Below are 27117 nucleotides of genomic sequence, written 5' to 3'. Positions count from 1 at the left end.
TGTCTATAATGCATTTAATAATGTAATTTTGTGTTCTCAGTTTGTATTTTTACGTTGTGAACTGCCCCGTGATCTCTGGATGAAGATTTAATTTACGAATTACAAATTTTTTTTTTTTTACGTTTACAAATTTAATAACAAAAACAATATTATTATTACAGGTAGGTAGCCGTGTTGGTCTGCCATAGTCAAAACAAAATAAAATAAACAATTCCTTCCAATATTATTATTGGTAGTAGTAGTAGTAACCACCTCCCAAAGAAAGGCTGGCTCTGAAGGCTCCACAAATTCCAGGGGATTGATTATGACTATACCTGAGAGTTGGCCTCATTGAACTCAGAGGGACTTATTAGTTCTGGGTTACTTGACCCCCACCCCCAAGTCATAAACAACTGTCCCATGTTTACATATATGCTTTTTGGGGGGGACTTCTTTGAGAAGAGTCGTTCTCAAAGGGTGGCGTGCCGGCTCTCTCTCACACATGTTTCCTAGCCAGGGGGTGTCTCAGGCCACTGGATTTCTCGGAAGAAGAAGAAGAAGAGTTTGGATTTGATATCCCGCTTTATCACTCCCCTTAAGGAGTCTCCAAGCGGCTCACATTCTCCTTTCCATTCCTCCCCCACAACAAACACTCTGTGAGGTGAGTGGGGCTGAGAGACTTCAGAGAAGTGTGACTAGCCCAAGGTCACCCAGCAGCTGCATGTGGAGGAGCGGAGACGCGAACCCGGTTCCCCAGATTACGAGTCTACCACTCTTAACCACTACACCACACCACAAAGGAGAGACTTCCTTTGGGAAGGACTCGTGTTCTCTTATATAGCTTTCTGGATGCCCCATGATCATATTATAAGGTAGCTGTGTTTGTGTGTTCTATATTATAAATCAAGCACTGCTACTAGGAGTTACTTCGTTTTGCTTCCCATTGCAGTTCTTACCAATAATAATAATAAAAAAATCGGTGTGGCGCGAGCAAGTTTTCACTCCGAAAGGGTGGACCGGATAAGAAAGTTTGAGGACCGCAGCAGGCGGAAAGCAGCGCCGTTTCTGCAGCCGGGAAGCAACGAAAGAGATGGCAGGAAGGAGGAGGAGGAGGAGGAGGAGCCGGAGGAGGAGCCGACGCCCCTTTCGCTCCTTCTGGGCTTCGGCGGCGCCGGCGGCGGGAGAAGGGGCTCTGCGTCGCGTTGCGCCGGACGGGAGACCCAGGAAGCGGCGGCGGCGGCGGCAGCGCCAGGTCAGGGGCGCCCGAGTCGCGGCGGGGGCGGGAGGGTGGGGGGCGGCCTTGGGCTCGCGGGGCCGGGGAAGCAGCCGCCGCATGGCACGAGCGGGCGGGTTGTGGGTCGGGGGTCCCCCCCGGAGCGCTGGTGGCCTTGGGGTGCCCTCCCTGTGCAACCCGGGCGCGCGCGCGCCGGTGTGCTGCTGTGCGCGCGGAGGAGGAGAGGAAATGGCGAGGATTTCTCCATCCCATAATGTGCACGCCTTTGCCTTGGAAGAAGGAGCCTCGTCCTCTTTCCTCGGCGAGCAGCCCGGCGCGGGGGCGGATTTCTACGCACCCGCTTTGTGCCTTGGGAATCCCCGCTGCTCCTCGTCGTTTTTGGGGAGCCTCTCTCGTTTGGAAGACGGGCCCCTCCGCCTGCGCCTCCCCACCCCCAGAAAGAAGCACAGTGAACCATCCAAGTCATTCTGCCTCGCCTCGGTAACGTTTGTAACTTGACTATTCTTCCCCGCTCCACCCACCCGACCAGAATGGTCAAGCAGGCGTTCAACAGGTGAAGCCTTGCCTCCAGCAACAGAGCCTGTTGGATTTCTGCTTGCTACGATGCTCTTCAAAGCATGGCGCTCAGCCATACGGAACAGGAAAGGACTGTGCTTATATAACTCTGAGTGAGATGGGAAGAAGGTTTTGGTGTGAAATATGTAAGGAAAAGAACCTTGTGTCTGTTGTTTTATGAGTATTGTTGGGGGGGGTGCTGGGGGGTTCTCTTTATCCCTTTTTGTTCTTCTTGCTGTAATTCTCTCTTCTTCAGTTTGAACACTGCTTTTCAGCCTCAAACTCTCACTGTTATTTGGCCCCTCCCGAATGACCTATTCATTGATTATATCTGGCCATTGCTGAGCTCGAAACAAAATAGAAAATTCTTTCCAGTAGCACCTTAGAGACCAACTGAGTTTGTTCTTGGTATGAGCTTTCGTGTGCATGCACACTTCTTCAGCTGAGCTGTTAGTCATTTGCTTATCCCACACTTGTCAATGCATTTCCCTGCCACTTTCCAAACTGCAAAAAGGCCAGATTCTTTTTTTTTTTTTTAAATAAAAAAGTGGATTTGTTGCGTTAAAAAGACAAAATCCTTTCATCTACTCTACCCATTGAGTTTAGCTACTGGCATTTTCCCCTTAGGTCTTCTCTGATAAGAAAATGTCATCTGAAACTCCACCAGCCTGTTCTTCTCTTTGTTTGGCTTAGCTTCTCTAGTGACCGCAGTGTCTCAACTGTCTCTCTTTATCTTTTGCTCCTCATTGTGTCTTTTTCCCTTGAGGCAAAGGAGGACGCACATTGCATAAGCTGCTGTTTTGGGTTTCTGCTTCCTTAAGGTGCAATTTCTGATTTTTTGTACTTTGCCTTGACATCTTTGTCCTGGTAGCTGTGACACCAGAGCTTAGCGATGAGACACCAGAGAGCCTTGCTTGAGGTCAAATAACAGGCGGTCACTGGTCAAAATAGCACCTCTAATGTCTGCTATTTTTACTCGCCAAGTGAAACAGCAGTTTCTGTGACAGATAGGTAACAGGATGAAGGAATGTCTGCAGGGTTTTTGTGTGTGTGTGTGTGTGTGTGTGTGTGAATACAATTTTCAGTCTGGCTTCTAGTATTGTTAGAAACCTGTTACCTAATTTAATTGAAATGAAAGTTTAATGTAGAGATTTTCTTTGGGGTTGTTTTGGGTAGAATGAAACACTGGTTTGCATTTGTTAGATATTTGTTAGATATTGGAACAGTAAGAATCAGTGTGGTCATAATGGGCATGTACTTAGGTTATTGTGATCAATTTATGAAGTGTGTGTTATGAAAAAAAACATAAAATGAAGGCCTCAACAACAGGACATCATGACTGGCATCTCAGCCCTAAATGTATTTGCTCCTTTATTTTCAATAATGTTTATTCAGTAGTGATTGCCATTCATTAGGGATTATAAATGTCAGTAAATTAACTTTTGTTCATTTAATTCCCTTCAAGTATGTGTAGTTAGGACCAAAGTCTAAGAATTTATTGAGAACTGAAGTTTTTCTTGAGAGATCAGTGAGGAATTGGTTTATTTTATTTAATAAAATTAATACACCTCTTGATTGTAAACCCCCCCCACACAAATAAATCCCAAAGCAGTTTAGCCACAGATAAATATTCCATGATATTATGGTTGTCAACCCTTTTCCCTGGAAGGTCCTTGTGTCAATTTAACACCAGTGTAACGAAACACAAATTTAGCAAGTGAAGCTTTTCCTGGCATACAGACCAGTGATTGGAAAAGTTTTGGAGGCTGGTTTTCATCTGGCATGGGGCTATTAAAGTCACAAGGAGGGCACTTGCTTAAGTACAAATAGTGACCCTACATGATGATACGCAGTGAAGTATGCCCTTTAGGTTAGTTTCCATTTTCCAGGTCAATATGTTTCTATATTGTAGTGCAGAGGTTCTCAGACTTTCTACCCCCAGAGTCCACTTGAGATGGCTGGAAATTACTGAGGGACACCAGACACACACACACACACACACACACACACCCCTGTGCTGCCTAGGCACAGCCAGTCACAAAATGGTGTCAGAAGGAGACAGACATTGGCACAACCAGTTGGCAATTTCTGACTTCATTTTCTATTAATCCATACAGTACATGGAGCAGGCATTTTTGTTCAGTAGATATTATGGCCACACACCCACACAGCATTTTAGGCAGAATTTGTTGATCTGTGTGCTCTCAAGTGGATAAGGGTTCTTTTCTTTGTAATATTCCCCTATCTCCACATCCGAAGTTTTTTACCCACCCACTGTAACTTCTCCTTACTCCACTCACCTTATCTCCACCCCATCTCACCAGCTTCTTTAATCCTTAGTTCCTGGTCCTTTTATCTTCACTTAATTCTCTTTAAATAATCTTTCCTCTCTTACTCCATTTTCTGTTTGTTTCCTTGATTAAACATTAAGCTTTTCTTTCCGCTTGCTAGTTCCCTTCAATAGCTCACCTGGCCCTTTCCCCTCAAAGGAAGAAGTCCATCCTTCCTTCCTGCCCCCTCCAACCAAAAGGCCAGGCATGGTTGGGGAGGAGAGGCAAGGGAGCAGGATGTGGCCCTGAGGATCACTGGTGGGTCTGGACCAGGCTCTCTCTGAGAGAAACAGTGGCTTCTTTCAAACTGCATTTTGTGGGGTCAGGGCCAGCCCAGGACATTTTGGCACCTGAGGTAAACCCCCAAATGGTGCCCCCCTGAAGGGAGAGTGTGTAAAACCAACATTGGGGACAAGGGGACTGCCATTTTTTCCTGGGGTTTGAGGAGACCAGCAGCACCTCCTATTCATTTGGTGGCGGGGGGGGGGTGCTCTGAGGAGACTGTAGATCCAGCCTCCAAGGAGCGGGCCACAGCCATTGCCGCCACTGCGGCAACAGCAGGTGATGCAGTCCTTGGAGGCAGCGGTGGAGGAACCTCTTTGCTGCCCGGGGCGGTGGCGCGGAGGCACCCCCCTGTGGGTGGGGCACGATGCGTGCGTCATGACGCACATGGATGCAGCATGGAGGTGAGGGGTGGGCCAGCGAGGAGGGGGCGTCACGCTTGTCGCTGTCATGACGCCCCCTCCTCGCTGGCCCGCTCCTCACGCCAAAAAAAAGCCGCTGAAAGGGGGGGAAGGGGAAGCAAAGCAGGCGCTTGAACACGGCTGCTCTACTTCTCCCCCCCCCCCGCGGCTTTTTTCGGCGCTGGGCTCCCTGGGCAGAGCCGTGGCATGGAGGCGAGGGGTGGGCCAGGAAGGAGGGGCGCCCTCCTTGCTGGCCCGCCCCTCGCCTCCATGCCGCGGCTCCGCAGGCCAGCCAGCGCCGAAAAAAGCACCGGCCGAGCGATGGTTTGGAGGTGCCAATTGCGGGGGCAGGGCTCTGCCCCGGAGTGTCACCTCCCGGGTGGTACCCGGGGCAGACCGCCCCTACGCCCCCCCCTTGCTACGCCCCTGCTTGGAGGCCAGATCCGCTGCCCTGAGGGATCCTGCCACCGAAGGCAGTCACCTCACCTTGCCTCATGTGTAGGCTGACCTTGCATGGGGCCCCTCTCAGGAGCTTCCCAGGGACAAGAAGTTCAGCAGGGGCAGGCAGATGTCTCTGAAAGTGAACACAACTAGTTTCTCCCTCCCCTTTTGCTGATCTCTTCCTTGCAATGTGCAGCCTGCAGGAGAGCGTTGGCAATGCTCCTGGGGTGCACTGACAGACCCCGGTAAGTCTAGGAAGAACCCTGTGAACCAAGGGGGCGCCCCCATGTTCCAAAAGCCACAGCAGCGGAAAGGGATTCTCTGGAAGGCATACTAGGTTGCCATGGCTCCTCAAGAGTAGGCCATGGCAGTTTGAGGATTACTGAACAATGAAGGGTTGCAAGTGGAACCTAGTTTTCTTGCTGCTGAGGTCTCTGTAAAATGCGCCAGGGTCCATCCTTTCATGTCCATCCCTTCATTTCTGTCTCTGAGTCTGCTGTGACCTAAACAGAGGCTGGCTTGGTTCCTGCAAGTATAGGGGGCGGGAAGTTGACCCAATTAATTGGAGCCAACTTTCTTATTGGTCCAAAATGTGTGTTAGTATATTGATAAAGTCGATTAATGTGTCAGCTGTAATTAGTCTATTGAATCCTTGCATTATTATTTCACAGGAGCTGGAGAAATGGATTCAGCCGAAAGAGCTACAAATAGAAGTGAACAAAAATCAAGGTGAAAACAACTCTTTAAACCCTAAAAAAAAACACTTTTAGGTACATGAGGATTATTTTAATCCTTTTAATGTTTGGAACAGCCTCTCCATTTTATATCCACAACAATTCTGTGTGGAGCACTCTCGTTTACATTTTATAAATGCCAAAAGTAGGGATGGAAACATCTCTCTGAGTTGGTTCCCTCAGTTTCTCATTTTACCAATCTTAAATTCTGTTGCCCATATTTCTGTAGCAGTTTGCATTTTTTTAAATGCTCATGAAAATTTTGTGTGTGCATTTCTTCTAATAAATACATTTTTGTGTACGGTTTTGACTAGTGTATATATTTTGCAAGCATTTTCCCCAAATGTGATGCATTTTTGCATGTACTGATTGGATAGGATGAGGAACTGCCATTTTCTTCCACACTAAAGCTGCTTCCACCCTTTCACTCCTGTTCAGCTAAATTCCCTTCCACAGTTAATTAAAAGGTTCCTGATTTTAAAGGAACCCAGTTGATGCCTGGCACCTGTGATCATAGAATCATAGAGTTGGAAGGGACCCTGAGGGTCATCCAGTCCAACCCCCTGCAATGCAGCAATCTCAGCTAAAGCATCCATGACAGATGGCCACCCAAGCTCTGCTTAAAAGCCTCCAATGAAGGAGAGTCCACAACCTCCCAAGGGAGACTGTTCCACTGTTGAAGAGCTCTTACTACCAGAAAGTTTTTCCATGTGTTTAGTTGGAATCTCCTTTCTTGTAATGTGAAGCCGTGAGTCCTACCCTCTAGAGCAGGAGAAAACCAGCTTTCTGATGTCAGGTCCTGTTCTGGTGCAGCTACAATTACTGATTTTCTGCCCTTTTATATAACAGACCTACACTATTTTGCTTTATAAACATGAAAACCAGAAATTAAAGGTCTCTTCATTGTGGAAATAGGAACTAAAGTTTAGGGGCAAGTAAGGGAAGTTACTCATTTGTCCTATGGTAGTCAGCAGGGTTCAGTAAAACAGTGGTGCTAAACAGGGAGCAATAAAGGGCAGAACCCACAAGCAGGCATCTTTTAATAAAGGCACAGCAAATCTGAAAAGCTACAAGAGTGCTTTCACAGTCTACATTGAAATGTGCTGGTGCTGCAATTACATTTTGTTTGTATTTTAATTGCCACAAACCAGGGTAGTGGGGGATGGATTCTTCATTAAAAAATGAGAGAGCAAAGGATGGCAGTTCTGTGCTAAACTGCTAGGTTTACCCAGCCAGCAGCATGGCTGAATGAATTCAGAAACAATTCCACATTAATTGCAGCGTCCTTCGTGTCAAGCTGGTTTCTTCTTCACGTGCAACAATCCCTCTGCCATTTGTGATGCACCATCTGTCAGTTGCTTCAGATGTCTTGTCATGCTTTTTCCCAACCCATAAGACTGGATCCTGCTATTACTGAATTCCTGTTTTTATAATAATAATACTACTTGCTTGCTTCTAAGTTGTTAGCTCTGTTTTATGATGCTATTTTATTGTTTTCAGGTTATATTTTTGCACATGGCTTAAGAGATTTTTCATATAAAACAGCTTACGAGCCAGTGTGGCGTAATGGTTGGAGTGTTGGACTAGTACCTGGGAGACCAGGGTTCGAATCCCCACTCAGCCATGAAGCTCACTGGGTGACCTTGGGCCAGTCACTATCTCTTAGCCTAACCTGCATCACAAGGTTGTTGTGAAGATTACATGGGGGGGGGGAGTGGGAACCATGGAAACCATATTGAGAACTTCTGCCGAGTTCCAAAAGAAAAGTTTTATTTAATTAATGTGTTATGCTGTAGATGAACAAAATAATAGCTATGTCAGCTGCGGCCATAAATAGAATTTCTGCTTGACTTCTAACCTCCAGGAAATTTTTAAAAAGCCTTGTGCGGAAGCAGCCTCAGGACCTGCTGTTAGTGATTGGAACGGGAGTGAGTGCTGCTGTGGCACCAGGAATCCCAGCCTTGTGCTCCTGGCGAAGCTGTATTGAAGCCGTCATTGAAGCCGCGGATCAGCTGGAGGTGCTGCACCCGGGGGATGTGGCTGAATTCCGCAAAAAAGTGGTCAAGGAGCGAGACCTGCTTGTCGTTGCGCATGACCTCATCAGAAAGATGTCGCCGGTAAGCTTTGGAACAAACAATACTTGACACACATTATTGCCGTACAATAGTGTTTCCTCAAACTTGGGCCGCCAGCTGTTGTTGAAGTACAACTCCCATCACCCCTGACCGCTGGTCCTGCTAGCTAGGGATGATGGGAGTTGTAGTCCAACAACAGCTGGAGACCCAAGTTTGAGGAAACACCAGAACTTAGTTCCAGCAACTCTCAGGTGAGCGCCATTGTCAGAGAACAAGGGAGGTGTTCATGGTGGTTCCAGCACCTCTTTTTCTACAAAAAAGCACTGGATATAAGGTAGTTGACCTTGTATACTTAGGCCAGCTTTGCCTGCCTTTCTGTTGGCAGTGGGTGGGAGAGGAAGGCGGAGAAAGAGAGAGACCCTTCTAAGGTCCCTCCTGTCCTGACCTGTTTATTGAACTATTGCTTTCGAACCAGTTTTTGTGTTTAGGGGTTTGGTTCCTGCTCTGGTTCAGGGCAACCAAGAAATAATAGATTTGGATTTCAGTACTGAATCACTGACACTAGCCTCTTTAAGTCACTGCCTGGGCTTAAGTGGGACTTTCCCACTCCCTGCTTCAAGGTATTTGGCAGTTTCTCAATTTTTTGCATTTTTAGGCTAACACCGTCCTGTTCGCACAGGGCAAATGGGGGGTCGGCATGTTGGCCCTTTTTGGAGCGAGGCAGGGGGCTATTTGAAATGGTTCAGGAGGACAAGGTTATATGCTTACCTTAGGTATATTAATGTGGTGAGCCGTAGCTCTCTATTTCCTTCTTGTTTTGTCTGTGGACAAGAGTGGTTACAGTTCCACCAGGATGCAAAAGTTATCCTGGCATGTGGTTCCTATTTACTGTCCCCAGGGAAAAAAACAAAACACTTTTTGTAGAGTAGCATAATGCGCAGCCTTCTGATATTCCCTCATCCTCAATTATGGCAAGTTGTGCACTCACAACCTCAACTTCAGCAGAGTGATTGAGACCTTGGCAGACCAGAAGACTTGGCCGGTAGTCTGCAGATTGTGCAGGCTTTGGGGGTAATGTAATGAGCACCGTTAGAAAATAATAAGAGCCTGTTGTATGAGACTAAAAGATTGTCTCATCCAGCATCCTCTTCTCACAGCAACTAACCAGATATCCATGACAAGCTCACCAGCAGAACCTGAACACAGCACTTGTGGTGGAGTCTCCTTCTTTGGAGGTCTTTAAGCAGAGGCTTAACAGCCATCTGTCAGGAATGCTTTGATGGTGTTTCCTGCTTGGCAGGGGGTTGGACTGGATGGCCCTTGTGGTCTCTTCCAACTCTAGGATTCTATGATTTCCAGAAGCTGATACTCAGAGGCTATGCACCTCTGACCGTGAAGGTAAAATAGAGCCATCAGGGCCATTAGGTGCTGATAGCTTTATCCCCGTGAATTTTGATGGTTTCACAGTTTTTATTTTGCTATCAACGGCCTCTAAGTACATGTCTTCTTTCCGTGCTTCTCTTTCCTCCCCCAGCGCACTGGAGATGCGAAGCCCAACTTCTTTCAGGACTGCCTAATGGAAGTTTTTGATAACTTGGAGCAACACATTCAGAATCCTGTTGTTCTGCAGTCAATTCTTCGGCTAATGGAGAGAGGAACTATGGTGCTGACCACAAACTATGACAACTTACTTGAAATCTTTGGTCAGCAGCAGAGTAAACCGATGGAGTCTCTTGACTTAAAAGATAAGGACAAGGTATGCTAAGACTAGTGTTGCACCAAATTAACAAGGGCAATTTATCAGGTGTTTGGTGGTGGTTATTTATTAAATTCCTATACCGCCCTTCATCCATATATTTCAGGGTAGTTCATCCACCTCAAAGTCAACTGTTTCAGTTTGAGCTGTATTTCAGAGGTAACATGGCTTTATTTGGGAGTACAGAATCGGAGCAGCTACATTTCCCCCCCCCCCACCTTAAAGTCCTGCTCTAATTGGTTTTTGAATATTGGCGAACTAGGAATTACTGTTGACATAATAACTGTCTGCCTCTTTTGTCACTGAAAGCAGCTGAATATACAGTAAGCCCACAACTTTGCTTAGTTTACGTACATGACCTCAACCTTAAATGTGATCTTATATAAACAAATATGTTGGAAAAATTGGGAAAAATCAAATACACGGTAGAAGCATGTCAATCAGCCATTGCACTCACTCTGGGAGAGTGTTTCGGCGACATCAGAGTCGGAGGGTGAGAGAAGGCCTAGCAAGAGCACAGAGGGCAAAGGGAAGCTGGTCTGAGAGTGGGCAGAGGTGATCTGAGAGCAAATGGAAGATTGGCTAAGCAAGGGGAGGTGGTCCGATAGCGAGGGGAGGTGATCTGGAAGGCAGTCTGAGAGCAAGAAGGACGTGGTCTGAGCAGGCCAAAGTGCTCTGGATTTTTAAAATAAAAACATTGAATGCCTTGCAGAAATCCAAAGGTACAAAAAGTGTCCCATGCTGTATTTTTGAGTGTGCGTGCATGTGCCAGGGGTGGGAGAGAGAAATGCATGTTGAATCAGAAGTAAGCCCTATTGAGTTCAGCATGTAACTTACTCCCAAGTAAATGTGTTGAATTGGCAAAATGATTTTTTCTGGAACTAAGCTAATTTCATGATATTTGGCCCTATCGCTGTTTCGCTCCAACCCTAGTTAAGACCAGCTGCCCACCTCCACTCTGTGTTTACAGAATGCAATTGCAAACACTTTTGCAATTCCCACAACTTTTATTGAAATGAATAAGAGCAGCCTGAGAAATTTCTTTCAGTGGAACTTGCATTTGCAGGGGGCAGGAAGTAGCCCAAGGTGGTTCTTCGTCATTGTTCTTTTATTTTGAATACTGCATTCTTTTAACAGTGGGTGGAAAATTCTTCATCTTTAAAATGTTACCTAGATATACAGTTACAGGTGGGTAGCCGTGTTGGTCTGCCATAGTCAAAACAAAATAGGAAACAAAATAGGAAATTCTTTCCAGTATACAGTGTTTCTCTAAAAACAAAAATGTTTAGTTGTACTGGAGTGTTTTGTTTTCAGCTATGTGTAGCATAACCACTGTCAGGTTTGTTTTTTTAGAAAACCTATTTCATAAGTAGCTAAAGAAGTATGTCCCTTTGCAGTATCAAGGCTCGAAGAGGATTCAACGTTTAGCAGCAAATTAGGAAAGCTTATTATATAAGTGCGTTTCTGTACTCTTTAAGCAAGCCAGTAGGAGCCCATGGACTTGTGAATGTGGGATCTAGTGCTGTTGTTGTTGTTGTTTAGTCGTTTAGTCGTGTCCGACTCTTCGTGACCCCATGGACCAGAGCACGCCAGGCACTCCTGTCTTCCACTGCCTCCCGCAGTTTGGTCAGGCTCATGTTGGTAGCTTCTCATGAGGTGGCCAAAGTATTGGAGCCTCAGCTTCAGGATCTGTCCTTCCAGTGAGCACTTAGGGCTGATTTCCTTAAGAATGGATAGGTTTGATCTTCTTGCAGTCCATGGGACTCTCAAGAGTCTCCTCCAGCTAGTGCTGTTATATTACCCTTAAGCAGTCAGGTATGAGACCCAAGGCTTGCTGTAACATCATAACAACTAAACCAATAGCAGTGCAAGGGATCCAGCATGTTTTGCAGTAGAAATAAAGGTCAGCTGTGAAATCACAGGGTGTTTTGAAAGCCCCAGGTAAACTGAAACAGTTGGTTAAGAAAATGGCATGGTTGACAACATTCTGTTGCCCATCTGAATGGCTATACTTGTATTGACATTTTTCTGTAGAAGGTAGCTGGATTGATAGATACATTTTCACCCTATAGTTTTCTAGAACATTGCTGTATTTTTCCATTTAAAAAATAGGAAAGTAAAATAAAAACCTATATTTTTATTTGCAGATTATCCCCTCCCCCATTTTGTTTGAAATGATACCATTGTAGAATTTGCATTATTGCAGAATATTGTTCTGCATTTAATAATTTGTAACTTAGCTCTCGAATGCCATGCTGCAGCCTAGACAATTCTCTAAACAACAGCAAGCCTTCAACAGGTAGCAAATGAAATATGTGCGAATGCTGTAGCCTGCAGTTTGGGTGGGTTCCTTTTTCAGATTTAGTTGTTTTTTTAAAGTAAATGAGGGAAGTGATAGTACTGTCACCAAAATGAATAAATCACATGTCCCTTTTGAGACAAGGCCTCTTTCTGCCTCATGCTTGGCCGTATTAATAAACTGTTTGGCTTTCCCCAGGTTCTCCAGTGGGCAAAAGGGCAAGTCAAATATGGAGTCCTTCACATTCACGGTCTGTACGCTGATCCCTGTGGAATGGTGTTGGATCCCTCAGGATATAAGGATGTCACTCAAGACCCTGAGGTGATGGTATGTGGACCTTGAAACCAGGAAATTCTTCTCTTTCATGTTATGTCACCTATAAATCAGGAAGTGCTTCAAAAGCATATTTCTGTTGTTGGGGACATTCTGTTGTTGCCTTCCGTGGCCTCTAGCTCCTTACATTAATCTGTGTTGTCCATGTTGTCTCATTTAATATATATGGCTTTTGTGTGTGAGGAGGAGGAAGTTTGTGCAGCAAGCCCACAACTTGCCCACATTTTACTTGTGCACATTCAGCTTTACACGTGCAGCAACAAATTAAAAAGGTGGCGGGGTCTGGGGGGGGTGGGGAATGACTTTAGCAATTCCATCTCCCATTGAACCCGATGGGTTTTGACTATATGTGATTTTGGCTTTGGGCGTGATCCCCAGAGCATTACTCCCATGTAAGTTGCAGGCCTACTGTATTTTGAAATGTTAAAATAACTTTTTCTGATACTTATTCCAGTGTATGCATCACTCATTGATGTGTAGATGATGTGCACAGTGTGAGAGGGTCGAACTCAGACCTGCGTTCAGCACCCATATTTGTTATCTATGTAGTTTTAACAAGAGCCATGTGAGTTTGGTCACGCTGAAAAATAGTGATTTGCTATAGGCTACTCTTTTTCTCAGGAAGGATTTGAATCAATTCTTTCCATTATACAACATTCTAATGAAATGCTAATTAAGTAGATGCAACTTCTTGATCACGACATCTTAACAAAAATATTTCTAATATATGTGTATATTTTGAAATTAACGTTATACTACCAAATTCCTTGGGCATAAAAGTGCAAATGGTTATGTTATCTAGAGCCTCGTAATGAACCCATCAAAATACTGACTTGCAAAATTTTTACTAGCCCAATTATAAGTCATTTGTGGCATAATGACAACCTGAAGGAAAACTTACTGTAAGTGTTTGGAAACTTCCTTGCCTGGGAGCAGCTACAGGCAATCAGGAAAATGGCCATTCATGAGCCTAGGCTGCCTTACAATTAAACATTTATCTTACATGTGACTTGTTCTTCACAGGAGGCTCTGCAGAACCTGTACCGGACAAAATCTTTTTTGTTTGTGGGTTGCGGAGAAACCTTGCGTGATCAGATATTTCAGGCCCTCTTTCTGTACACTGTCAAAAACAAAGTGGATCTAGAACATTATATGCTGGTGCTTAAAGAAAATGAAGACCAGTTTTTTAAACTCCAGGCCGATATGCTCCTACATGGAATAAAAGTAGTATCCTATGGAAATTGCTTTGAAAGTTTCCCAGAGTATGTTCAAGATCTCTCCACTCAGATCTGCAAACAGAGGAGTCCAGGTACTGTATGTGTGTGTCAAATGTTGTGCCAAAACATATTTTCTCTTCTCCATATACCAGTGGTTTTTTGTTTCATATATTTCTGGAATAAAGGTTATTGCTTTAAATATGTGCGTGAAACTTCATGCTTCTGATGCCGCATTCATTTGTAGAATAGTCTGTGACAACCACCATCCCTTGTTTCTGTACTACCTATGACAATCACGGAAATGATGGCCAAATTAAAAGATTATAGTTCTATGATTCCTTTTATTCAGGCTAAACATACCCAATTCCCCTCAACCATTGTTCATATGGCTTGGTATCCAGACCCTTGATCGTCTTGGTTGCCCTCCTCTGCACACATCCCAGCTTTTCAATATCCTTCTTAAATTGTGGAGCCCAGAACTGGACACAGAACTCCAGGTGTGGTCTGACCAAGGGAGAATAGAGCAGGACTAGGACTTCCCTTGATCTGGACACTAGACTTCTGTTGATGCAGCCTAGAATAGCATTCGCTTTTTTTGCTGCTACTGCTGTATCACACTGTTGACTCATGTTAAGCCCCTGGTCTACTAAGACCCCAAGATCCTTTTCACATGTACTACAATATTTTGCTCTTTTATTTTGGAAGGCCTGGGATACAACAAAATATGTTAATAAGTATTGCCAATGGGCAAATATCCCATTTTCAAGAAGGTGGCCCACATGCTGCCCTGCCCTATCCCATCTTTGGCCCAGTAGTTCTAGGAAGAAGAGCTGTTTTCTCTTATCCCAAGAGTATCTAGACTACTCCATCATGGAAATATTATCATGATACAGTACTGCAGAACTGAGGATGTAGACTCTTGGACCAGTAAAAGCACAAGTTAAATGTAAATCTTTATTTGCGGTAAAAGCACCAGTAAAAGCTTGGACCAGTAAAAGCACAAGTTAAATGTAAATCATTATTCTCCTCCATTACTTTATATAATATAGGAATATTGTATTATGTATAATATATTGTATAATATATTGTATAATATAGGAATATTGTATTATGCACACACGTGTGCATGCACATGTGTGCAAAGAGTCGCATGTTAATAATGTCCTAGATAAGATGTCTCTGTGCATTTAGCCTTTCATGCAACCTTTTTTATTAGCAACTCTGAAAAGTGAATGTAGCTAAATTCTATCCTATCTCATTCATGACATAGTTTTCATTCTTTTTTCAGATGCAGATCGGGTGGACAGTACAACACTTTTGGGTTAAGTACATTTTTTAATTTGAATGTAGGCCTTGTAATATTCAGTTGGGTCTTGGGAAGAACTGGGATAGTATGATTTTACACTCGTGTAAAATTATGTACTAGTTTGAATGTTTGGGTCATTATATTCTGTTTTACAACAACAGTAAAATAATAATAATAAACCCTCTGGCAATAGTATTCAGAGAAATTGATAAGATCTTAAAGCTGTCACATTTTCCCAACTTCTCAGTTAGCAGTTTTATTTATAATTTATAAATTTAACAAACATTTGCATAATAAAGAGCTGATATAGCACCTTTTTATAGCAGCTAGAACGACCATTGCAGTTTGGGGGAAATTGAGCCATTCTTACTACTTGGTACACTAAAGCGTGGAATATTGCTGGGCTAGAAAAACTAAGTCCTTAGGGGCCAAAGAAAACAGGATGATTTTGTACCTCTTTGGTCTCACTTTCATTTCATTTGAAAGCAAGGAAGAAAATGGCCCAGGACTCACCTCAGCCTATGAACAAATACAGCTGATATACTGGTAGTGACAGGGGGTGCTTGAATATATCTACTTTGTCTTGGTACAATAGGGTTTATGTTTTGTAAACTTTTATTATGGTTTTTTTATTGTGGTTTATGGCTTATTTGTTTTGTGCAGTAAGCCCTTAATTTTGCTAGCAGTAAATGTATAGGTGTTTCTCAGGGATTTTGTTTCAGCATCGTAGTGCTTAAGGCAGGAGCACTGGAAGGCTACCTCTCAAAGTTGTGCCTGTCAGGAGAACCCTATAGTAATACCACTGAAGGGTGATTTGTGTGTTTCTTTTGTGCACAGCCACAATTTTAACACATTTACCTGTTGATCTATGGACTTAACTTGCCTTAAACTCAATGTTTGGATTTTGAGGTACCACTTCAAACAGTTACAGCTGTATAAAACTGAAGTTATCTGGTCAAACAAACTACTTGAAACAAACATCTTCTCATTTTTCTGTTCAAGGGGAAAAATCCCCTGGGGATGCACACAAAAATCCCCTGGGGGGGCATGCCTGGAGATCAGGTTAGGAGGGGGCAATCTGGACATTAACCTTCTCTGCCCACTCCTGCTTCCTGCCTACTTTATCTCCCCACTGATTTTGCCAGTAAAATCAGTGGGGTCTTAGGAGGCCAGATCTGGGGCCCAGGGTGTGGATGAATTAATTTCAGCAGGGAAATCTCCACGCTGGCATACCTTTTATAACTGGTTAACACCGGGTTCAGGGACCTGAAAAAGCCCCCCCAACCCCACCAGTTTGGGCAGCAGCAGCAAAGGGGGAAAAAAAGTTAAAGTAGATACACAGCTGAATGGGCAGGACCCTGATGCGGGTGCAAATTCTACCTTTTCTGGTATGACCCCCAAAGGGTTATCCAACGGTGAATACGGACCTCCATCCACAATTGTTACCTACACCTGGCATACGGCACAGGATTATGATGTGAATTCTAATGGTGTTCAATATGCACCTAGTTGGAGCCAGTCTTTTCATGAAAATCCTTATGTTCACTACATGCGTATGACTTTGTAATACTGTTTGTTCTCACAGGAACATCTTGCGTGGATTGTGCCAAGAGACGGCTAGGGGAGAGCAGTAATGACCAACTTAAGAGACCAAGGCTTCAAGATAATGGTAATTCTAACCCATTATTTGACGTTTTATTTTTATTTTCAAGGGGACATTGTTTCCAAGCCTACAAACAGTGCATAGCACATATTTATGAGTCTGCAGTGTAAAAGTAAACAGAATTAAATGCATGCATGACGTGTAAAAATAGTGTCATGGGGGATGCAGCTGGTATTTTCAAGATCACGTGCCTAGAGTCATTCCACACCATGAGGAAAGTTGCACTGTATCTTAGTTATCTCCAAGTCCAAATTTGGCCATTTTGAGAATAAAAGTGTGGCTTGAAATGCCCAAATAGTTACAGGGGGAAAAAATCCTTGTGCAGATTTCATAAACACTATCCTGCCTGGATCAACAGCTTACTGGGGTGGCATGCCAGCAATCTAGAACCAATTGGGAGAACTTGTGCATCTCCAAATTCTGTAGTTATTTCCTAATCCGGAGATGTTTAGAGAGATCTTAGCTCACATCGTCAACAGCCGTTGGAACTGACTATCTTGATGGAAACAGATTTCTCTCCATATAAAGGGATAAATGATGAATTAAGTTTGTATCTCAGCATGCTCCTTACCTCAAATGCTACAAGGCAGTTTCCTTTCCGCCAAAGTTTTCAAAGCTTTAAAACAGCTGCTTTTAGAACTAGAGGCAGGATTTCCTGGCACCTGTGCATATCCATTGCTTCTATAATTAGTCTTGATAAAATAGTATTTTTTTCAATTTGAAAACAGACTTTTTTTCAAAATCAGGTAGTGTTGAAGATGTTGTCCTCTCTGAATACAAGAATGTAACTTGAACAACAGTGGTCTACGATGAGTGTGTCATCTGATTTTATCATGGATACGGCTTCCAACAATGGCCAAGAGGATCCTTTAAATTTATATGCATTGTTCAGTAAGAATTGTTTAGGAATGGATTTTCTATTACAGACTTGTACACCTATTCAGGATATGTACATTTTAAGAGTATCCGTTAAGTAACCAATTTGCAACTACCTCAGCGAAGAAATACCGCAAAAGGATATGTAGCTTTTCTGACAAATATGTGAAACAGCGTTTTACTTTCTTTGAATTGGACTTATTTTGTTTCCGTTCGTCTGAATCCAAAGGTGAGTATTAGAAATCATCTTCTGACAAGGGCAGTTGTGAGAAAAGTGCATGAGAACTGCTGTAGAACCTACCCATCAGAATGAACTCTTGTGCAAACATTTGTGGAACAGCAGTAATGGTAATTTTTATTTTGCTTACTCCTACCCATTGCAAATATAAACAGGTTTTGCACATTTTGTAAGTTTTTAAAAAAACTTGGTTGCAGTGGGGCTTTTAATTTATGTACATTTTAATAAAAATATTTGAAACCCAGGAGCAAATGTTTGTTGTTTTCTGTATATATGTTTTAAACCTAGCAAAATGTCATAAAGGACATAAATAGAAGGTAAAAGCTATGAGACTAGTAGAAGAACTTTGTTAGAACGGTGTAAAGCATTGTTTTATTACAATAGCTACTGACCAACAATTACCCACTTCTTGGGGAAGAGATCTGTTCTAATCTGGATTCAGGGCTCGGACTGAGTTGTCCTGATATGATGACCTTTACAGAGAGCATGACAAGAAGAATGCAACCATCTGTCATGGAAGCTTTTAATTGAGATTCCTGATTTGCAGAGCTGGACATGACCCTCGGGGTCCCTTCCAACCCTGCAATTCTGACATTACACTTGCTTCTTGATTGTGCAGCTTTTGATACAGTTGACCACTTTATCATCCTGGACCAGCTCCATGCAATGGGAATTGGGGGACTTGTGGTTCTGGTCCTACCTTTGGGACCAAGTCCAGAGAGTAGCACTGGGAGATTGATTTTTGACTGCCTGGTAGTTAGCCGATGCTATTTAATAACTATATGAAGCCACTGGCAGCAGTCATTAGGAGTTTTGGGACAAGGTGGCATCACTATCCTGGAGACATCTGAATCACGACAGGCTGTGTAGGACCTGAATTGCTGCTGGGATGCAGTGTTAGCACAGATGAGGGGAAATAAGCGAAGCTTGAATCCTGGCATGATGGAAGAACTGTGGGTGAGTGGTTCTTGTTGCACGATGGGGTTGCAAGCCAACTGAAATAGCAGTTAATGCAGCCTGTGGGGTATTTCTGGAGGCCCAGATAACCGAGTAAGACAGCTTGACCACAGTAGTTCACAAACCTCTTGATCTGGAAACTGCACCCAGTGTAGAATGCTACATTACGGTTACTGAACCTAAGCATCCATGAAAAGTTTCTAATCTTTCCCCACTCTGCTTGTTTTCTGTATCAGGATGATTTTTGATACAATCATGCATTTCAAAGTGATACAGTTCAAGAACACTTTTTCTGTCCTACATGCTTATGTCAAGCAGGTGTATAACATATGCATCTCTAAGAATTGATATATGTAATTACCACCAATATTTTTCTAGAAAAAGAGGTACCAGAACTCACCATGAACAATTGTTCTCTTAGAATGGCAATGGCACCCACCTGAGAGGTGCTGGAACTGAGTTCTGACAAGTTCCAGCTGGAAAAAAGCTCTGTTTACCACTTATATTAGCAAGTATGCTTAGAAGTGACCACAACTTAATTAGAAACTAAACATTGAATAGTTTATTTAGCAACTTTCAAATATAAATGCAAGCAAAACAAATTTAATGGAAACACTAAGAAATATTTTGTGTCACAAACTGTTGCATAATAATCTTCAACGACCAGTGTCAGTGGTTCTAGTTGTCTATATATGCTTTATATTAGTAAATGTCATTGGAACCCCGTCTTTGTCTGACCAAGGATAACGATCAGCTCAAAAATGCCAAAAAAGTGTGGAACTTCAACGATAATAACTCAGGCCAATGCAGACGTTACATGAAGTTGTGTGTCATGGCCCCGTTTTAAACAGGAAAACACTGCTGGAGGGGAAATCAAGATTTGAAGAGTGGCTAATAGGGTGTGTTTACCTACTCATTCTTCCATTCCAGGTAGCACCCCCATGACTTTTCACATGTTTAATACCTATATGAAACCAAAGTTAAAGCGGGGGGGGGGGGGGGGACAGATGGACGGACGACGACAGACGGACAGAATGGTGGGGAAATGAATATTATTTCCACATTCAATCCCATCTGCCCCTCCAGCAGCTTTTCTTTTTGATAAGATACACCAGGAAACTGTATCTAATGCCTACGTAGGGCCACAGCTATTACAAATTTTAGCAGTTAAACTTCCACAGAGAATAAGCATATTAATATAATGCTAAACAACCAGTTCTCACATTAAATATATGTGAATTTAGTTTTATACTGAATTCTAATCGGTAACATTCAAACCTGTCACACCGTGGTTAAACAAAAGCCCACAGCCACAAATTCACTTTATATCATATTTCAATGCAGAGCTCTTTCTGCCTTTCGGTTGCCTTTCATTTTCATCATCAGACTCTCGATACAGGGTAAGATCCAGGCTCAATACTTGACTGAAGACAGTATCTTCTTGCTAAGGAGAGAAATGATCAAGAGTTACCACAGCAAACCAGGCCATAATAATGCAGGTGTTTGGTTTCTTTGCATTTCTGCCACCCAACCCTTTAAAATCACCAGGGATTTGATTCTATAGAAGTGTAGCCATATTCTGTTTGTTTTCCTCTATGAAACATTTGGAGTGCGGAAACTATCACCCAAGAGTGTGTTTTGTGTGCATGTGTGCATATATATACCTCAGGCCAGACTCCAATTAAAGCATCTGCTTCAGAATAAAACTCTTCCTTTAGAGAAATAACAATAATCTGAAACTTTTCTTGGGCCTGCTCTTTAATGAAGCTGGATATCTTTTTGAGAAGAAAAAAAGGGGGTTGTTAGATACATGCAGAAATACAGTGATTAGAAAAGAAACTTGCTTTATAGAATGGGTAAGCATACTGTTGGCAAGACATCTCAAATACAAGACTATGCTATGAAATACATTCATTTAGAGAATCTGTTTGAAATAAAAATTCCTCATGCAATATATCTCTACTCACTAAGACAGTATTTTATTTTATTTTTAAAAACCCCACACCATTACGGCTTGGAGGAATTGTATGAAGTGGCTTAACAAAAAAGTGCAGAAGCAATCATGGGAGAGTCCTCACTATAATAGATAAATTTTATTATCTATTTGGGGTCTTAATTAAAACCCTCATGTGCTAATAGGGCTACAGCAAAGGTGTGATTAATACTGTCAAAAAACTGTGGAAGGTTGCAGGTTCCTTTCCAAAGGAGCCTGCAAAACCCCTGCACGGTACATCCCAAGCGCCAGCTGAATAAGAAGTGCTACAATGCCCCTTTGCCAAGCCCTGCCTTTACCTCACTTTACATGGGCAGGGCTTTGTCAAAATGGCCCGGTGGGCTGGGTTAGGTCTGTGGACTGGAGGTCCTTCACACCTGCCTTGGTCCCTAGGCAAATGGCTGTCTACTCACTGACAATTTCTGGAGTCCTGAGATCCCAATGAACAGTGGCTTTCAAGAACTCACAGTTCCTGTGGCTGCAAACTACTAATAAATCCTAAGATGCGTTGGGTAGGCATGGAAAGACTCTTAAGCAAACAATCAAAACTGCCTTTAACAGGCAATTAGCATGAGATGCAATTCACTTCCTTCCATTTCAAAGAGTGTCTGATATATGCAGCATATCCACTGTAGTCTCTTCAATAAAGGGTTTGTTTGCTATTTACTCTTTGCTCCTGCTTAAAAATACTGTTTTCATATGTTAAAAAAAAGCATGTTTCTGAGATGGAATGTTGTTTTTCTTTTAGGAAGAGAGCGAGCGATAGCTTACCTTGCCAATGTTTGTGTTATCTAGTGCTGCATCTACTTCATCCAAAACAAAAAAGGGGGCAGGTCTAAAGCTGAAACAACAAAGTAAGCACAATTATTAGTCGAAACTAATAAGTCCAATTGTACCTTATAAGAGTAACAGAAACAATTTCACCAACTGAGTGTGCACCTGCCACCACCTGCTTTCTACTTTAATGACTGCATATTCTGGATTTCAAGACTTTTTACTTTTTCTTAATATATAGCCAAAATCCCCCACAAATACATAAGCGTGCCATATAGTATACCTCCTCCCCCACCTTATAATATGCCAGTGGTATAGAAATATATTTCTACTTCTCTTTTACCATATTGCCATCTAAACTGTATTACTGTATTACTTTTCTGCAGTTAAGCTGGAATGGAATTAAAGTGGCACTTTAATAAATGATTATTATCTTAGCACTTAATACAGTGCTGTATTATCTAGCAATTTCCACCTCCATAGCCGAGACCTAAAAGGTAATTAAGCAGAGGTAGCCTGGAATTTTAACTAGACCCAATCCATTACAATGCTATTTTGCGATTTTAGGAAAAGGAAAATATGAGGTCAAGCCAGAAAATAACTGCCTGAATGGTATCCTGAAACCTATCAGAAACCTCCTAATTAAGGAATGATTAATTACCAATGCCACTCTACACTGAACAAGAAGCAGAGGCAGAAGAAACTTATAATTAAAGGCACAGTATCCTCCCCGAGAGCGGCGGTCTACCCTGGCAAAACTGATGCTGCAATTGCATTTTATTTGAAAAACAACACAGAAAACACTGGGTGGGCAATCATACTGTCTGTTTTCACTATGAAGAATGAGTGGAGGAGGGTGGCAATTCCATTCTAAACAACTAGCATGGTAGCAGCCCTAGAAGATAAGTAGGAGACACAGCTTCATTCAACAAGTTGTAGGGCAAGGCAGCATTATGTGGTACTTAAAACGAAGATGAACATTGCAGAAGTAAGAGGTATCTATTGACTATCAGCTATAGAATTAGTGAGCCACAGAACAGAAGTAATGAACTCTGTGAACATAGCTGGAGAGCACTTCATTGTTCTCCAACCTTTTAATTACTATATAAGACCACAATAATTGGAAATTACAAAAATTAAAAGATTACATAAACTAAGAAACAATATAAAAGACAAACAAAATCATTTAAATAAATTTCCTACTACCTGATTTTAGCTTATCATAAAGGCACTTTAAATCATTTATTTCAAGGCACTTTAAATCATTTATTTCAAGAAAAAGGCCACTAAGTAAATGATTTACCAGTATGTAAACTTTCTCACTGATATTTTATATATCCATTAAATAATGATGCTTATCTGACCACTAACCCATGTTGAATTTTAAATGGAGTAATTTTGCCCCAAGGAAGGAGCTACTTTGTATATTTTTTATTTATTTGGATACTGATTTGCATGAAAGTGCTTAATGGGTAGCTTAGATGGTTATCTTTGTAGCAAAAGCTGCAGTTCCTTAGGAGTATTAATACTGCACCACTCTCAAATTCTGCACCTGGAAGAAGACCCCTCACTGGTTGCGTCCCTGACAGACTTCCTTTGGAATAGCTGGACCTTGGGGGAAAGTGGCACATTCTAGACGAAAATCTATTTGTGTATTGCTCCCCATGTTGCCAATCTCTTATTAATCCAGTTAAATAAATTGGAGAATCAGGTTTTCTGGGTTGAGCCAGAACTGGATATAGGAAGAATCATAGAATCATAGAGTTGGAAGAGACCACCAGGGCCATCCAGTCCAACCCCCTGCCAAGCAGGAAACACAATCAAAGCATTCCTGACAGATGGCTGTCAAGCCTCCATGTAAAAAGACCTCCAAAGAAGGAGACTCCACCACACTCCTTGGTAGCAAATTCCACTGCCGAACAGCTCTTACTGTCAGGAAGTTCTTCCTAATGTTTAGGTGGAATCTTCTTTCTTGTAGTTTGAATCCATTGCTCCGTGTCTGCTTCTCTGGAGCAGCAGAAAACAACCTTTCACCCTCCTCTATATGACATCCTTTTATATATTTGAACATGGCTATCATATCACCCCTTAACCTTCTCTTCTCCAGGCTAAACATACCCAGCTCCCTAAGCCGTTCCTCATAAGGCATCGTTTCCAGGCCTTTGACCATTTTGGTTGGCCTCTTCTGGACACATTCCAGCTTGTCAGTATCCTTCTTGAACTGTGGTGCCCAGAACTGGACACAGTATTCCAGGTGAGGTCTGACCAGAGCGGAATACAGTGGTACTATTACTTCCCTTGATCTAGATGCTATACTCCTATTGATGCAGCCCAGAATTGCATTGGCTTTTTTAGCTGCTGCATCACACTGTTGACTCATGTCAAGTGTATGGTCTACCAAGACTCCTAGATCCTTTTCACATGTACTGCTCTCAAGCCAGGTGTCACCCATCCTGTATTTGTGCCTTTCATTTATTTTGCCCAAGTGTAGTACTTCAAATTTCTCCCTGTTAAAATTCATCTTGTTTGCTTTGGCCCAGTTGTCTAATCTGTTAAGGTCATTTTGAAGTGTGATCCTGTCCTCTGGGGTATTAGCCACCCCTCCCAATTTGGTGTCATCTGCAAACTTGATCAGGATGCCCTCAAGCCCATCATCCAAGATGTTGAATAAGACTGGGCCCAAGACAGAACCCTGTGGCACCCCACTAGTCACTTCTCTCCAGGATGAAGAGGAGCCATTAATGAGTACCCCTTGGGTTCGGTCAGTCAGCCAGTTACAAATCCACTGAATGGTAGCATTGTCTAGCCCGCATTTTACCAGCTTCTTTACAAGAATATCATGGGGCACCTTGTCAAAGACCTTGCTGAAATCAAGATAGGCTACATCCACAGCGTTCCCTTCATCTACCAGGCTTGTAATTCTGTCAAAAAATGAGATCAGATTGGTCTGACATGACTTATTTTTCAGAAACCCATGCTGACTTTTAGTGATCACAGCGTTCCTAGAAACTGGGTGTTGACACAGCGCCACAAAAAACGTGATCAACAGCTTTCCACATTTACTTCCAGAATTTCTAAGCATAAGCACAGGACCAACAACAGACATAATCCTCTCTTGCCTTTCCACACTTCCAGAACAAACTGAAAGCTTATATATGTTGCTCTCCTTTCTCATCTTGTCCACCATATATGTCCAGAGGTAGAATCTCAACATTATATGAAGAACGGAATGACTTCAAAATGATATCACGGTTGTATAAACTGTGATATATGTGTCATATTATATTTCATTCTTTTTTGAAGTGCAATGTATTTATTACCTGTGTATTGCAAACACAAGAGCCAAAGCTGCAATAGATTTTTCACCACCTGACAGGTTGTCCATTGGCATAAATCTTTTTCCAGGAGCTACACAGTTATAGCCAATACCTTCCAAGTAAGGCTCCTCGGGATTTTCGGGACTAAGAAATGCCTGAAAGATACCAGCTTCCTTGTTCAGTTAATAACAAAACATGGGCATTAGCTTTATCTGTGCAAATTTAATGCAGGGTTTGTCAACATGGTGACCTCCAGTTGCTGTGAACAACTATCAGCCACAGCGAGAAGAGCCAACAAACAGGGACAGGAGTTCTTGTCTGCAACATCAGCAGGACAGCATACTGGCTATCCCAGATTTCATGAATGCTAAAAAAATTACTGGTGTCCATAAATGCAATTTAAATTATTCTTTTGGACAAAAATGCAATCCAATTTAAATTCTGGATGCAAACAATATAACATTCTTCAAAGTAAATTTGGAGAACAGGGAGCATCTAAAGCAGTATTTGTAGTGGATGGAAAATCATTCACAAGCTGCTTTGGAAACAAGGCAGAGCTCTTTTCTGTGTCCATGAGCACAAAGCTTGAGAACACACTAGTTCTGTACATGGCAAGTTAACCTAACCTTCATGATAACTGCATGTCAACTTTGCACAGAACAAACTTCCCACCCCCAAAATAAACTTCTACTGTGGAGCCTTGATGCAGCTTCACAGGTGAGTAAGTCATCTTTCACCAGCTCTGTCATTTCCCCTATGCCCAGCTAACTCTGTATTTCCAAGTCATGGAAGCAGAGGGATTGGACCCTTTGCTGCTTGCCTTGGATCACTTTATTTTGAATCCTGAATCTGGTTGCCTATATTTCTGTTTTAAAAACTAAGAATAATTCCTGGAATGATTCATTTTCTGTAGGACCAGTAATCTAGCCTTAATTTAGAACCAGTATACTCACTGTTGTTGTTGTTAAAGAGTATTAAATGAAATATCTGAAAAATTACAAACCTGAGCGCTATTGTTTCTGCAGAGTTTCTTGTAGATCTGATCTATAGCTACTGACACATGTTCAAAACACTGGCTGAACAGCTCATATCTCCTTTTCTTCACCTTCTCAAATTCCTGCCTACATATTCTGGCTTCTGTCCTACAAGTCTCAAACACTGTAAAAGGATAATTGAACTAGCTTTAACAGAACACATCACTAAAATACTGGAATTAATTTTATAGGGTAGAATCCAATTAATGTCCTTGCATTCAAGGAAGAGCTTTTTTCTGGTGGATGCCTCTGCTAATGTAAGAACATGGGTAGATGATTTACTCCATACTCAAATTAGTTTCAGATAGTTGTCACCATCCAGCAGAGGGTTGAAGGTGGTGTGGAGAGCTGCAGGTGGAAGAATGAACTAGAAAAAAATCAACCCTTCTCCTTTTCCGCTGAATCAAAAGTCCCTCCATGAGAGCAAAGGTCACCAGCTGGATTCCACCCAAAGAAACCCAAGAAAACAGTATTTATGCTGTATCTGAAGAAGTGTGCATGCACACGAAAGCTCATACCAAGAACAAACTTAGTTAGTCTCTAAGGTGCTACTGGAAGGATTTTTTTATTTTTTATTTTGTTTTGACTATGGCAGACCAACACAGCTACCTACCTGTAACCAGTATTTATGCAGATATTCTTTTGCAACAGAAAGGCACTTTTCCCAACATACAAGTTTGTGCTGTACAAGGCCAGGTTCTTGCAATTTAAAAAAAATGTTCTCAGTGAACATTACATGTTTGCAGTGCTATTTAAATTCAAACTTTATTGTAGCTTATGTGGCCCATTTATCTATCTGTGTATGGTGGAAAATTGAATTGCTTCACACTTTCATGGAGAGAAAGAAAGAAAAATCCTTGCAAATGTCTATTCTTTTGAAGGAACACTGGATTTACCAGGATGTTCTTTCTTCATTACCTCTACATCTATTGCCCTAAAGGGACAAATGAAAATGAACATCCTTGCAAAAATTGCCATTAAAGCAGAGATTCACCTGCAATTTCCAGTGAGGGAAAGAGTTGTGGGGTCTGAGAAGGCAGCACTGTCCTCCCAGCTCCGCAAGCCCTTTGGGGCAACCAGGATGTGCAGTTACCTGATAGGTAACTCTTCGGATGAATGGAAGCTTTGAGTCTTCACGGGAGGGACAACGAATAGTATCTTACAAGGAAAGGGATTTTGTGAGGGTTGACAAACATTTCAGGCATGGCCTATATTACTCGGACTTTTGGCACCTGAGGTGTATATTTTTAGGAGCCCCCATGCTTTTGTGATTATAAGGTGTTTTTTTTACTGTTTGGAAGTTTTTTTAATGTTGTAACCAAG

General features: G+C 42.4%; 2 protein-coding genes across 9 annotated transcripts in view; one reads left to right on the top strand and one right to left on the bottom strand.

Annotated features, from left to right (window-relative positions):
* Positions 1–1213: 1213 nt before the first annotated feature.
* FAM118A (family with sequence similarity 118 member A) lies at positions 1214–17542 on the top strand. Of its 2 annotated transcripts, none has more exons than XM_033148277.1 (9): positions 1214–1231; positions 5894–5951; positions 7821–8073; positions 9566–9787; positions 12285–12413; positions 13443–13728; positions 14925–14957; positions 16528–16611; positions 17352–17542. In XM_033148277.1, exons 2-9 carry the CDS (start codon positions 5905–5907, stop codon positions 17396–17398), a joined length of 1101 nt encoding a protein of 366 aa, XP_033004168.1. In that variant the 5' UTR covers positions 1214–1231; positions 5894–5904; the 3' UTR covers positions 17399–17542. The 2 variants fall into 2 exon arrangements, with proteins under 2 accessions (XP_033004168.1, XP_033004169.1); XM_033148278.1 differs by lacking the exon at positions 1214–1231 and adding an exon at positions 1683–1693.
* Positions 17543–19758: 2216 nt separating this feature from the next.
* SMC1B (structural maintenance of chromosomes 1B) overlaps positions 19759–27117 on the bottom strand; it is a 39164-nt gene continuing 31805 nt past the window's right edge. For 3 of the 7 annotated variants that reach the window (XM_033148269.1, XM_033148271.1, XM_033148270.1), the window contains 5 exons: positions 25764–25918; positions 24764–24915; positions 21441–21510; positions 20341–20451; positions 19760–20120 (listed from right to left, as the gene is read on the bottom strand). In XM_033148269.1, the coding sequence (XP_033004160.1) occupies positions 19995–20120; positions 20341–20451; positions 21441–21510; positions 24764–24915; positions 25764–25918 (614 nt within the window). In that variant the 3' untranslated portion in view covers positions 19760–19994. Of the gene's footprint in view, positions 20121–20340; positions 20452–21440; positions 21511–24763; positions 24973–25763; positions 25919–27117 lie in introns of those variants that run through there. The other 4 variants (XM_033148276.1, XM_033148273.1, XM_033148274.1 and 1 more) reach the window with 3 other exon arrangements.

Source organism: Lacerta agilis, chromosome 5 (genome assembly GCF_009819535.1).
Source record: "Lacerta agilis isolate rLacAgi1 chromosome 5, rLacAgi1.pri, whole genome shotgun sequence".
Taxonomy (NCBI): domain Eukaryota; kingdom Metazoa; phylum Chordata; class Lepidosauria; order Squamata; family Lacertidae; genus Lacerta; species Lacerta agilis.
This window is presented reverse-complemented; position numbering and strand designations above follow the sequence as displayed.

Coding starts and splice junctions, on each gene's coding strand:
- FAM118A (XM_033148277.1), top strand. CDS start 5,905: ATGGATTCAGCCGAAAGAGCTACAAATAGAAGTGAACAAAAATCAAG. Junction 13,729..14,924: donor CTGCAAACAGAGGAGTCCAG/GTACTGTATGTG, acceptor TTCTTTTTTCAG/ATGCAGATCGGGTGGACAGT. Junction 14,958..16,527: donor GGACAGTACAACACTTTTGG/GTTAAGTACATT, acceptor TTGTTCTCACAG/GAACATCTTGCGTGGATTGT.